Raw genomic sequence first — 13,876 nt, 5'->3', positions numbered from 1 at the left:
CTGGAGAGACCTGAAAATGGCTGTCCACCAACGTTTACCATCCAACCTGACAGAACTGGAGAGGATCTGCAAGGAGGAATGGCAGAGGATACCCAAATCCAGATGTGAGAAACTTGTTGCATCTTTCCCAAAACGACTCATGGCTGTATTAGATCAAAAGGGTGCTTCTACTAAATACTGAGCAAAGGGTCTGAATACTTATGACCATGTGATATTTCAGTTTTTCTTTTTTAATAAATTTGCAAAAATTTCTACATTTCTGTTTTTTTCTGTCAAGATGGGGTGCTGAGTGTACATTACTGAGAAATAAAATGAACTTTTTTGATTTTTGGAAAATGGCTGCAATGAAACAAAGAGTGAAAAATTTAAAGGGGTCTGAATACTTTCCGTACCCACTGTATGATAATGAGCAGTAAACACAGCTGAGGCTGATGGGACCAGGTTTTCCAAAGTGTTGGACACGTTCACATGTTGACCTGCTGGTGGCGCTACAGGAGAAGTTGTTACAGTTCGTGCTGAGGGGAACATGAACGTCTGAACCAACGATCGTGACAAAGCCTCAGCGTCCCCAGTGGAGACTTTGTGAGAAGGAATATCTTTTCAAAAACTGGTCCTACTTCAGTCCTTTCATGTCGTCCTCCATGACACTAAATGTAACTACAGGCGATCGACGGTGATGAGAACATAACGCTGCACAACTGGTCAGAAAAGGATTTGTGAAGTGATGAAGTTTCAGAATGTACGACGTTAATTTGAGACAGTCTACGGGATGCATTCTAAAAAACTAACCAAGCCATATATACCATCATGCACTGCGCTGATAGAAAAAACACACCTACCTATGTTGATCAATCAGATCAATATATACTGAGACCACCCGACACCCCGATTAAACTGGCGGCGGCTCTAACGTGGAAGGTAAAGCAGGACCCATGATAATAAGTTATTTAATGGATGTGTTGCAGTGGGAATCAAAGACAAGGGTCTAATCCACTGCGCCATCGCAACCTCTCTATAATAATTATTATTTCGTATTCATTTTTACCAAACTTCAACAGCTAAATGTGCAACATGAAATAATTGAGTCTATAACTAAATAATGTAACTACTAACTTTCAAATTAGTTCAGTAGAAGTTAATGGATGATTTTTAATGAATAAGAGACGGCAGCAAAGGTCGCGGCCCGTTTAAGACCTGGTGGCCTGAATGTTAAAGAAACACTTCGGGAAACTCAAACAGCTGATCAGGACAAAGTTTGACATTTCAGCTCTGGCAGCGTGTGCGTGAGACGAGAACGACCGCGACAGTTTAACGGGATCGCGCCAGTCACACAGAAGCCGTTGCCATGGTTACCTTGCGGAGCGCTTGTTTGTTTGCCTGTCTGTTGATGAGGAGCGCGGAGCGACCCGTATGAAAAGGCCTTATACGGTCTAAAGCCTGTCACAACCATTCACAAGAAATTAATTTATAACGTGCCAAACCCTTTAACATAAGGACGACTTAAAAAGAAACCGTTCACACAGCAAACTGTATATTTAGGCTACGTGAGTGATCACTAGACAACAAAGTCAAAGTAAACATTAGACAAAGCCTCTAACAAGCAATAATCAAAACATTCCCAATTTTTCTGATCCTTATTGTCAACTCAGTGTTGGGCGAGTTACTCAGAAATAATATTACCTACTAGTTACTTAGCATAGGCTACAGACCTGCTCCTTAAAAAAGTAATATTAGCTTCTCTACTACTGGGTGATGGCCTATTACTTTCACCAGTTCACGAGTTTCACGTTGCTGTGTTGCTTTAGCTGATGCTTCAGTATAAATGTAGAACTGTTCGCGGTTGTAAACTTTTTGCTGGTTGCAGAAAGTTTACAACGGACGACGATGTTCTTTGCATCTTTGACTGTGACACAGTAATGGCAATAACGTTACTTACAGCTGTTGAAAATACCTCTCCCTCCCTGTTCTCCAGTTGTCCTTTAGCTTCCTGGCTAACAGCTGACTTTAACAACATAAGGTCTGATGCCGCTGAGCTGCAGCGCGGTCGCGCATTCACGTCAGGGATGGTGCGTTCAGTAGCGCACCGTTACTTGGATTAGTAACTGTAATAATACAACTGTTGTATACTTTACTGGGAAAAGTAATTTTGCAGTAGGCCTATTACTGCCCAACACGTTACGGACCACTGATGCGCAACAGCGCCTGTGTTACACACTGCACAGGTGTGGAATTGGCAGCTGAGCGTAAACGAACATCCTTGATACTTTACAGAACTAGACCTTTCCATTTCACTAGGCCAGGTCCTCAAGCTCGTTCATGTTTAATCAAATTTACTTGAAGTGAGCAAAACGGGCCGGCAGATATTTCCGGTTAGTGCACAGCGGCGGTGTTTGGTTTGAGACGACACTACCCTGTCGAAACTGACGCACTAAGCGAGTCAGTACATAGTGTACGCAGTGTACTGCAGTTAAGTGCAGTAAAGGACGTATCCGGATTGAGACACACTATTATTGTGTCTTTATTGTTCATGTGGTCTTCACTCAACAACAACCTCCACCACCATCAGAAACACAAGGCGGACCAATCACAGTCACCGCTGCCCCCCACGTAGCCGCCGTAGCCTCAACATGTACTCACATTTTTGTGGAGGAGCACGTGGCGCCCCTGAGCTGTATTTAGGCACATTAACGTCAGCATGCTAGCAACAGTGAAAAAGAATAAACATTCTGCTGTTTAAGGCGCCACGGTAATAAACACAGCGTACAGCTGAGGCTGATGGGAATGTCTTTAGCTCTGAAGGTATTTGGTCCCAAACCAAAGTGAAATGTTGACCTGATGGTGGCGCTGGATGAAAAGTTATTACAGTTCATCCTGAACACGAAGGTCTGAAGCACATGTCATCACCATCCATCCAACAGCTGCGGAGATGTTTGAGTCTGGACCGACCGAGCTAAAAAACACGACTCCATCTGATGACCGCTTCTTCATTCATGTTAACGGAGCTCGGCGTCAGTTTCTCTGGAGCGCTGCTGCTGCCGAAGCCTCATCAACAATCAATAAAGGTTTAGTTTATAAAACGAGCACCTCGTGATGCGCTTCATAAAGCTCCTATTTGCTGGAAACAGTTTAAACACTTGATTGTGTCCCATGATGATTTTGATTCGTACACCTTCTGTTTAACACCAACTGTTTCTCCATCAATCAGTCGATCAGCTCCCACTGGGTGTCGCTGATCAGCCGGTAGTTGAGCCTCCGGTAGTTTTCGGGGTGAACTTGTCGCTGTCGCCACACCTCCTCGTACAGGCTGCGTACGACCGGCGGCAGCGGCGGGAAGCCGGCGGTGTGAGCCAGCATCTGGCAGTACTCCCACTGCTCGCGGTCCATCATTAGCAGGTGGCGCCGCTGGACGCCGCGCTCCATCTTGCCCTGCAGCTCTCCCCGGACTTCATCCTCCATCTGGGCCGGAGACGGTAAAGTGACGGATCCCTCCAACACGGCCAGAGCAAACTGGACCTACGGAGACACGACTGGGTTTAACCTTCAGTTCCTCTGAGATCATCTGTCCGTACACGTCCACGCCGCTGCCGGAAACGCCTTCCTAATCCCGCTTTTCAGTCCTGGAGTTTAGCTTTTACTGAATCTTACAAAACTTACTTTTTTAATTTGTTCAAGTATTTTAACTCCGCCCACCTGCTGACACTTCAGCTCACCTGGCAGTTGAAGTTGGGGAAGGGGCAGATCATCTTGCAGATGCCGATGAAGAAGAGCGAGGGGAAGGCCGGGGGCATCAGGAAGCGGTACAGCGGAGACACCACGTGGTCCTGGATCTCCAGACCCAGCTGAGCCGCGTCCAGGAACGGATACATGAAGTTGTACCCGGTGCAGAACATCAGGGCGTCGGCCCCGCCCACTGACCCGTCCTGGAACAGGTGGTGTATATAAATAACTACATATTTATAATAAGTTATGCTTGTGTATAGAGAGATAGTCAGAGCAAGAGAAATCAGTGTGCAGCCTGACATCTGTGAGTGCGAACACACAACAGGTAGACTTCAGTAACCTGGAAGCGAATGCTGCCGTCCTCCTCGACCGCCGCCACCGGACTGGCCTGCCGAATCTCAGGCGGCAGAGGAAAGGTGAACCGTGGACGACCGTGACTCAGAGTCACCTGGGGGGAGAGAGAGAGAGAGAGAGAGAGATTTCCAGACTGACATAAAATCTTAAAAACACTGAGAAAAAACAAGTGTGATGGTGGCTCTCATGCAGGTGGCGCTACAGCAATGATACATGTACAGTATTTCACTAAAGTAAGGACACCCCTCACATTTTTGTAAATATTTGATTATAACTTTTCATGTGACGACACTGAAGAAATGATACTTTTCTACAGTGTAAAGTATAGAGAATACAGCTTGTATAACAGTGTAAATCTGCTGTCCCCTCAAAATAACACATCACACAGCCGTTAATGTCTAAACCGCTGGCAACTAAAGTGAGTACACCCCTAAGTGAAAATGTCCAAACTGGGCCCAATTAGCCATTTTCCCTCCCCGCTGTCATGTGACTCGGTCTCAGGTGTGAATGGGGAGCAGGTGTGTTAAATTTGGTGTTATCGCTCTCACACTCCTTCATACTGGTCACTGGAAGTTCAACATGGCACCTCATGGCAAAGAACTCTCTGAGGATCTGAAAAAAAGAACGGTTGCTCTACATAAAGATGGCCGAGGCCATAAGACCCTGAAACTGAGCTGCAGCACGGCGGCCAAGACCATACAGCGGTTCACCAGGACAGGTTCCACTCAGAACAGGCCTCGTCATGGTCGACAAAGAAGTTGAGTGCACGTGCTCAGAGTCACATCCAGAGCTTGTCTTTGGGAAATAGACGTATGAGTGCTGCCAGCATTGCTGCAGATGTTGAAGGGGTGGGGGGTCAGCCTGTCAGGGCTCAGCCCGTACGCCGCACACTGCATCAAACTGGTCTGCGTGGCTGTCGACCCAGAAGGAAGCCTCTTCTAAACATGATGCACAAGAAAGCTGCAAACAGTTTGCTGAAGACGAGCAGACTAAGGACATGGATTACTGGAACCATCTCCTGATGAGACCAAGATAAACTTATTTCGTTCAGATGGTGTCAAGCGTGTGTGGCGGCAACCAGGTGAGGAGCACAAAGACAAGTGCGTCTTGCCTATAGTCCAGCATGATGGTGGGAGTGTCCTGGTCTGGGGCTGCATGAGTGCTGCCGGCACTGGGGAGCTACAGCTCACTGAGGTAACCATGAATGCCAACATGTACTGTGACATACTGAAGCAGAGCAGGATCCCCTCCCCTTTGGAGACTGGGCTGCAGGGCAGTATTCCAACATGATAACTACCCCAAACACACCTCCAAGACAACCACTGCCTTGCTAAAGAAGCTGAGGGTATGTTTTTATATACAGTGTATGGTTACTCCAGACTCCCTTGCAGTCATGCCTCAGCTCCAGGTTCCCAATGTTCAGTCAGTTAGCCAGTAGAGTTCATCCCAGGCTGCTAGCTTTCTGCCTGGTTCAAACCCAGTTGGCTTCCAGACAGATTTCCAGTCAGCTAGCCATCAGCATGCTAATTTCCAGGATTTATCATGGCCTGCTATTTACCAGACTTCATCCTGGCCTGCTAGCTTTCTGCTTGTTATGCAGCCTGTTTCCACACCAGCTAGAATTCAGCCAGATATCCGGTTAGCTAGCCACCAGCTTGCTAGCCAACAGCATGCTGACTACCAGGCTTTATCACGGCCTGCTAACTTTCAGTCAAATTGTCTACAGCATTCTATCCTTCTCTTAGCGCCCAATCCTGCTTCTCAGACTGGGATCATAAGCCTCCCTTTCAGGGCTCCAGGCTGGCCTACAAGACATCCCCGCCAAGGAAACCAGGTGCTCAACAAGATAGATACTCTGGGACATCCAACTCTCTGGATTCATTTTCGTTCTTGAAGTCCATAGGCTGTTAGCCTTCAGCCTTCACCATTGTCGTTCCTCACTACTGCCCAGCTCTGTATTGTCATCGCTGCCCAGCACTTCATCGTCATTGTCATCGCCAATCCCCTCGTCTTCATTGCAGTCGACGGTGTTGCCCAGCTATCCAGAGACTTTATTGCCCACTTCCTTAGAGGCTAAGCTAGCCAGCTTAACAGAATTCTTGCTGTCCAGTTTTACAGAGACTCAACCAATCAAGCCATCCATAGACTTTGCTATCCAACTCACCAGAGATTCAGCTGATTAGCTACCCAGAGACAATGTTGTTCAGTACCACATCCAGTTGCTGGCCAGGCCAACTTCTGCTCTTTGTGTCCAGTAGGCGGTCCGGTCAACCCCTGCTCCTCATGTCCAGTCAATGATCTGACTGACTCCTGCTTCCAGTGTCCAGTATGTGGTGACTCCCTTCCCTGCTGAGCTGCAGCAATGTCCTGTCTCTGCCGAGTTACAGCTAAATCCTGTCTTCTGCCTTCTGACTTAACTGAACAAAAGCAACTACCTATATCTGCCAAACTGAAAGTATTCCCTGCTCCAGAGTTGCTTAAGACTTTTGCTCGTGTGCTGCAATTCCATGATCTGCTATGAACTGCTAATTTCCTCTGACCCTGCTAAGCTACAGTAGCCTTCAGTCCCTGTTCTTCAGCAGATTCTGGTGTCTCTGGTTCCACAGACTCTAATGCCTGACTTCCAGTTGTCACCAGTTTCCAATCCTCAGGTTCTGTTGGCAGGTTCTGGTCCTGTACTCCAGCACTTTGACTCTGGCTCTGTTCCCCAGTCTCGTTGCCACCCTCCAGCCCGTTCTCCAGAGAGGTCTGACCTTCATTGCCAGCCTTTAGAGGGTTTTGCCTTCATTTGTTGACCTCCAGAAAGTTGTCAACATTGTCACCGTTCTGCAGAAGGATTTCACCTTTGCCACAGGTCTCCAGAAGGGATTCACATTTGCCCTTACCATGCCGCCCTCGGCGGGCCCCCTGACATTGTCTGCATGACCTTGATGTTTCAGTTTCCAAATCACTTCTTCCAAGAATCCCTCCTTTGGACCTCCCTCCACCCTAACCCTGGTTCAACTAGGGACTGTTTTTCACTTTCCCCCTTCCCTAGCTCCCACTACACCTGTCTCTGCTTTATTTGCTACATAGTTTATTTCATTTATTGCTCAGATTAATTAAGAGGATTTTGCTGTGCTTAAGGGCCATGCCAACATTTATAAACATAAACATTATAAACCAGCACTTTGTGCACAATTGACCGACTACACATTGTTCATCCCTGCCCATTACTGCTTGTCAGTAGTGTAGTGTTAAAGGTCCTGACAAGTGATGATGTCACATGAAGGAGGTCTGAAGACAGAGCTCATAAACAATATGTGAGGACAGGCAAACCCTGCAGTCCAGCGCTGCCCACATGGAAACAAGCCTCCACTCTGTTATCTGTCTGCACAGGGAAAAAGAAAGCTGAAGACTTTGGGTTTATGTTAACTCAGTAGTCATGCTGACGATGGTAAGAATAAAAACTAGTCAAAATTTTTTTTCTATTGTGCTCCAATTTTAATCAATAGTTTTACATTTCTGATGTTGTTAATGTTTCTTTAATATGTCCTACTCAAATCAATTGCAGACAAACATCACTGTTGAACTGCAGTATCAGGGGTTTCTGGAAATAATGCTGCGTTCCATTGTGACTACAGTGCCATGTTGTGTGTTTCTCTTCATTAATGTGACCTTGTTATTCACCTTGAGGAGTAAACCAGTGTTTTGTGAGACCTCTCGTTACATTCTGCTGTTTAACCTCCTTTTTGCTGACACTGTTCTGATGGCAGAGGGTCAGTTAATGTACATAATGGCTGCTTGTAAAATAACAATGACGTATCCTGTGTGTGGATTTCTCAACATGCTTGGTTATCTCACAAATAAAATTTCTCCTCTCACACTGGTGGTGATGTGTCTGGAGAGATTTGTAGCTGTGTGTTACCCACTGAGGCACGCTGCCATCATCACCGTCAGAAACACAGGGGTGGCTGTTTGTGTTGTTTGGGCCTTCAGTTCACTAAATGTTCTGATTCAAGTTCTTCTAATGTTAAAATTTCCATTTGCAGAGCTGGAGAGTCTGCAGATGAATGATTTTTGTGGCAAAGCCAATACGATGTTTGATCCAATAGCTGCCGATTATGAGAAAGTCTATAATTCCATCCTGTTTATATTAGCTGGTGTAGTAACCATTTCCTCCTATATTGGTGTGATGATAGCAGCCAGGTCGGCCTCCACAGACAAAGCTTCAGTCCGTAAGGCTCGTAACACTCTGCTGCTGCATCTGGTGCAGCTGGGCCTCATTCTCTCCTCAACTGTGTACTATACGTTGCTTGTGTCTATCTCCGAGAACCTGAACAGTGTTATATTCGTGCGTATCCACGGTGTTATTTATGTTTGTATTATCATCCTTCCCAGATGTCTGAGTGCTCTCATCTATGGTCTCAGAGACCAGACCATCAGACCCGTCCTCATGTACAATTTCTGCTGTCAGAGATTCTCACCTTTGCTCTCAGTCGCCCAAACCAAAGCTAAAATCAACAAACTTGTCACTTAATAGATGGAATTTCTTAACAAATCTACTTACTTTATTTAACTTCATAGACAATGCAGAATGTTGAATTTTGAAAAGCAAAGAGTGATTTGCTCATAATCTTAATGATCTGTTATATATACATTTCTACTTACAGTACTGTAACCCCTCTTCCTGATTGTATGGTCACCACACATTTTATATCCATACCTGCAACATTATACAAGAGTATTGATGTAAAGACACAAAAGCTCAGAAAACAGAAAGATCACTGTCTACAGTGAGAATTAGAAGGTATTTTTTAATGCAAGAAAATATGATCAAACAGAAGAGGATGTGGAGCACAGAATATACAAAACTTTAGTCATGTACTTTTCTCAGCCCATTAAACTACATCATATGTCACAGTTTGCTCTCTTTCCCCAGGACTGCCATGTAAAATTTAAATCTGGAACGCTGCAAACGTGATATCAACAATATCTCAATTCACTCCTATTTGGAGTAATGAACAGTTCAAACCTGGTAATAAAGACGGGGATTCAGAGTTTGGCCAAAGCATAAGCATATGATATACACTATATTGCCAGCCTTTTAGAACACCCCTCCAATTCATTGAATTGAGGTGTTCCAATCACTTCCATGGACACAGGTGTTTAAAATCAAGCACCTAGTCATGCAAACTGCTTCTACTAACATGTGTGAAAGAATGGGTCGCTCTCATGAGATCAGTGAATTCAAGCGTGGTACCTTGATAGGTTGCCACCTGTGCAATAAGTCCAAGGTGAACTTTCCTCACTACTAAATGTTAGTGGTATTATAACAAAGTGGAAGCGATTGGGAACAACAGAAACAGAGCGAAGTGGTCGGCCACATAAAATCACAGAGCGGGGTCAGCGCATGCTGAGGCGCACAGTGTACAGAAGTCACCTACTTTCTGCACAGTCAGCAGCTACAGACCTCCAAACGTCGTGTGGCCTTCGGATTAGCTCAAGAACAGGGCGTAGAGAGCTTCACGGAATGGGTTTCCATTGGCAGAGTAGCTGCATGCAAGCCTTACATCACCAAGTGCAATGCAAAGCGTCAGATGCAGCTGTAGCACCACTGGACACTAGAGCAGTGGAGACATGTTTTCTGGAATGACCAATCACGCTTCTCTGTCTGGCAATCCGATGGACGAGTCTGGGTTTGGCGGTTTTCAGGAGACGGCACTTACCTAACTGCATTGTGCCAAGTGTAAAGTTTGGTGGAGGGGGGGGGGTTTATGTTATGGGATTGTTTTTCAGGGGTTGGGCATGGCCCCTTAGTTCCAGTGAAAGGAACTGTTAATGCTTCAGCATACCAAGACATTTTGGACAATTTCATGCTCCCAACTTTGTGGAAACAGTTTGGGGATGGCCCCTTCCTGTTCCAACATGACTGAGCACCAGTGCACAAAGCAAGGTCTATAAATACCTGGATGATTGGTGTGGAGAATTTGACTGGCCTGCACAGAGTCCTGACCCCAACCCGATAGAACACCTTTGGAATGAATTAGAGTGGAGACTGTGAACCAGGGCTTCTCATCCAACATCTGTGCCTGACCTTACAAATGCGATTCTAGAAAAATGGTCAATAATTCCCATGAACACACGTCTAAACCTTGTGGACAGCCTTCCCAGAAGAGTTGAAGCTATTATAGCTTCACATGCGACCCCAAATCTTTGGCAATATAGTGTATGTACCACCATTATTAACCCTGAAGGAAACAATAAATAAGAACTTGGATAGAAAAGGCCACATAAGTTAATTTACCATCAATATTAGATCAATTAAATGCATGGAAAACTGACATGCAAGAAAAAAATAGATGAGGCAGATGGGGAAAATACTTGTTTAAAAGCACAAAAACAAACAATTATTCCAACTTAAAGTTCTCCAATATAAATGTCTCATGAATGTATATAACCTCCCACATCATATATCCACTAATATTCCAGATATTTGGAGCAAATACTTTGATGAGAAGGATACTTCACTGTCTTTTGGAATGCCAAAAAATCAAAGATTGTGAATAGAAAAATTCCTTGAAATGCCAAACTTTGTGTGCTTGGTATACAGGTGCTGGTCATATAATTAGAATATCATCAAAAAGTTGATTTATGGGGGCGCTAGTGAACAGGCAATGGAGTAGGTTGCAAGTTTAGAGAGCTCTGCATAAAATTGTATTTTTTACCCTTTTAAATGGTGCTTTGGTAAATTGTGTGATACAAAAAGACTACCCAAGACTGTTCTGCATCTTCGAAGACGATTTACTTCCTGATAAATGTAAATGGAGAGCAACGTGCGCAAATACAAATATACGGGCAAGGCCTCTGCTAACAAGACGAGCACCGACACACCTAGTGTTAGCAACGTAACTAACACGACACCTGAGATTGCTGAACAAGCTCAACAAGCTCAACAAACTCGAGAACAAACTGATATGATGACGGAGATGAAGGAAGAGTTATTGTCCTCTATAAAATCGGAGATGACCACACTTTTCCAAACCGAGTTAAGATCAATCATGGCTAAAGAGTTTGATGGAGTCAGATCAGAGCTGCAAGCAGTTAGGCAGGAGATAGCCAACAACACATCAGCTTTTCGGTCAGAACTGGAAGTGATCAAAACAACCGTGTCGGACATGGAAAGAGGACTCTCAGGATGTTCGGATGATGTCACGGAGCTACAAAACTCTGTGCGCAAGCTGGAGGGAAATGTTCAAAATCTACAGGAGAAATGTTTGGACATGGAAGGCCGTATGCGGAGGTCAAACATCCGCATTATGAATGTAGCTGAGGAAGATGGCTCCAGCACCCCTGCTTCTGTTTCAAGGCTGATTAAAAAAGTTCTTAAAATGGATAAAGACGTGCTGATTGACAGATCCCACCGCACTTTACAGGCGAAACGGATGGATGGCAAACCAAGAGCGATTATAGCAAAATTACACTATTATCAAGATTGTGTCGAAATCCTCCGCCTCGCACGGGAATCTGGCCCGCTACAACATAACGCCTCAACCATACTCATCTTTCCTGATTATCCACCGAGTGTAGCCCGCGCCAGGTCGGCGTTTAACGAGGTCCGTAAACTTCTTCGACAGGGACGTGCACAGGGGGGTTGCTCTGGTTGCCCGGGCAACTGCCCGTTTGCCTTTCCTGACTCAAGTTGCCCTTCCGACTCGCCCTTCCGAGAAAAAAAAATAAAATAAAAAAATAATCGCGATCGCAAAGCCTCATTCACTTCCATTCGGGCACCGAAAGTGAAAGTCAGTAGGGGAAGGGCAAACTCTGTTTAAGTGGCTGCACTGCTGCAGCGCTGCCTGCACGTCAGTCGAATTCCTGTTTCCTTCCTTTATTCAATCATACTACAACAAATCATGCGTAGTTTTGCCCAGTTACCATACGTGATACGTACCAACAGAAGTGAATACGAGCTAGAAGCGCAACTGAATGTACGGGAAGCCAAAAGGTTAAAAAAGGACTGTATTTTTTTCCGAAATCTAAGCGTTTTTTTATTTAATATTTTATTAGAAGCGAGTTTTCCCCATCTGTCAATTCAATCTAGATTATTTATTTTCAAATAAAAAAAAAAAAGGAAAAAAAATAAAAAATAATAATGATTAAAAAAAACAATAAACAATAATATAAGGAACTCTTTTTTCATGACTCGAGTCATGTTTTTCTGTTTTGTTATTAATAGTAGTTTAGGTTATTGAGTGCTGTATTTAAGTGTTTTTACTTTTTGTATATTTTTTAATAAAAAATGTTTTTTTCTCAGTCCTTCATATAGCCCATGTTTTTTTGTTTGTTTTTTTTGGGGGGGGGTGCCTTTTTTCAGGTCAGAGCAACTGCCCTTCAAAATTCCTGTGCACGTCCCTGTTCTTCGAGGTCGAGAGGGGGTCCGATATGGTCTCCTACATCCAGCCCGATTTCGGATCACGTACAATGGGACAGATAAGCAGTTTCAAGATGCAACGGAGGCCATGACGTATGTAAAGAACAACATTCTGCGTGAGGTGGCTTAGCTTCGCTTTGTTTTTTTTTTTGTTTTTTTCTCTCTCTTTTCTTTTTTTTGTCTCTATTGTCAGCAGACTGTCTTTTTGATGAGTGCACGAACTTAAGTTTGATAAACAACGATGCAAAATATAACAGGCTTGTTGATATGGGACTACAGTTAAGTTAATTTCTTTTATGCTTCTTTATTATTATTATTATTATGTTTTACCAGTCTTAAGGTCTGTTAGGAGATAAAAAGCACCACTCTTTCTTTGTTTTTCTATTTTAATTTGAAATATTGGGGTTATATTAAAATATTTTATTAACATCTCTGTGCAGAGCAAGCTGCAGAGCTAGAGTTCTCTAAAAAAGCACTTTATGTGTGGATTTGTTATTTGCGAGGGGTTATTTTTTGGGGAAATTACTGTTGCACTAAATTGATTGATCCTATTTTTTGTTATGCTAACTCTGGGTTAGGGAAGGAACTCTCTTCTGTTTACATTGCACATATGTTACTTAGGCTGGATCCGTACTACCATAATTTATAAATACTTAACACTAATATAAATGAACGCTCACACTGCTGTATCAGGTAGATAAACCTTGTTAGTTGGAATGTTAAATCTCTAAATCACCCAGTGAAACGCCGAAAAGTACTCTCACACCTTAAGGAGCTGAATGCAGATATCGCCTTCCTGCAAGAAACCCATTTGAACACATCTGACCATTTTAGACTTAGAGGAGGATGGGTGGGACAAATTTTCCACTCTATTTTTCATTCTAAATCTAGGGGAACAGCTATTTTGATCAAAAAGACTATCCCATATGTAATGTCAAAAGTTGATGCTGACTCTGCTGGCCGTTATATAATAGTAGTGGGCAGACTGAACAATACCCCAGTAGTTCTGGTGAATGTGTACGCACCTAACTGGGATGACATTTTTTACCAGCCTCTTCTCTCGAATACCTGATATAGATACACATCATGTCATATTAGGAGGAGATATTAATTGTGTACTGTCGGCCTCACTGGATCGCAGTTCACCCAAGACCATGCAACTAACTCGTTCAACAGTAGTACTTAATCAGCTTCTTAAAACTTACGGAATGACTGATGTTTGGCGCTTTCAGAATCCTGGGCGCAGAGGCTACTCCTTCTATTCACCGGTTCACAAAACATATTCTCGAATCGATTATTTTTTTGTTGATAATAGTTTACTTTCTAGAGTCAGTAAATGTGAATACCAAGCAATAGTGATATCAGACCACGCACCACTGTTAATTACTTTAA

The 13,876-nt window shown here is 44.0% G+C and overlaps 1 protein-coding gene across 6 annotated transcripts in view; it reads right to left on the bottom strand.

Moving 5' to 3' along the window:
* The window catches only part of LOC123963330 (flavin-containing monooxygenase FMO GS-OX4), a 42,159-nt gene that overhangs the window by 19,631 nt on the left and 8,652 nt on the right, over positions 1–13,876 (bottom strand). For 5 of the 6 annotated variants that reach the window (XM_046040114.1, XM_046040115.1, XM_046040116.1 and 2 more), the window contains exons 7-9: positions 4,061–4,168; positions 3,711–3,920; positions 2,503–3,513 (exon numbers count right to left, since the gene is read on the bottom strand). In XM_046040114.1, the coding sequence (XP_045896070.1) occupies positions 3,202–3,513; positions 3,711–3,920; positions 4,061–4,168 (630 nt within the window). In that variant the 3' untranslated portion in view covers positions 2,503–3,201. Of the gene's footprint in view, positions 1–2,502; positions 3,514–3,710; positions 3,921–4,060; positions 4,169–13,876 lie in introns of those variants that run through there. The other variant, XM_046040118.1, reaches the window with a different exon arrangement.

This window comes from Micropterus dolomieu, linkage group LG23, assembly GCF_021292245.1.
Source record: "Micropterus dolomieu isolate WLL.071019.BEF.003 ecotype Adirondacks linkage group LG23, ASM2129224v1, whole genome shotgun sequence".
NCBI classification, from domain to species: domain Eukaryota; kingdom Metazoa; phylum Chordata; class Actinopteri; order Centrarchiformes; family Centrarchidae; genus Micropterus; species Micropterus dolomieu.
Note: the sequence above shows the minus strand (reverse complement) of the source record. Positions and strands in the feature narration are given on the sequence as shown.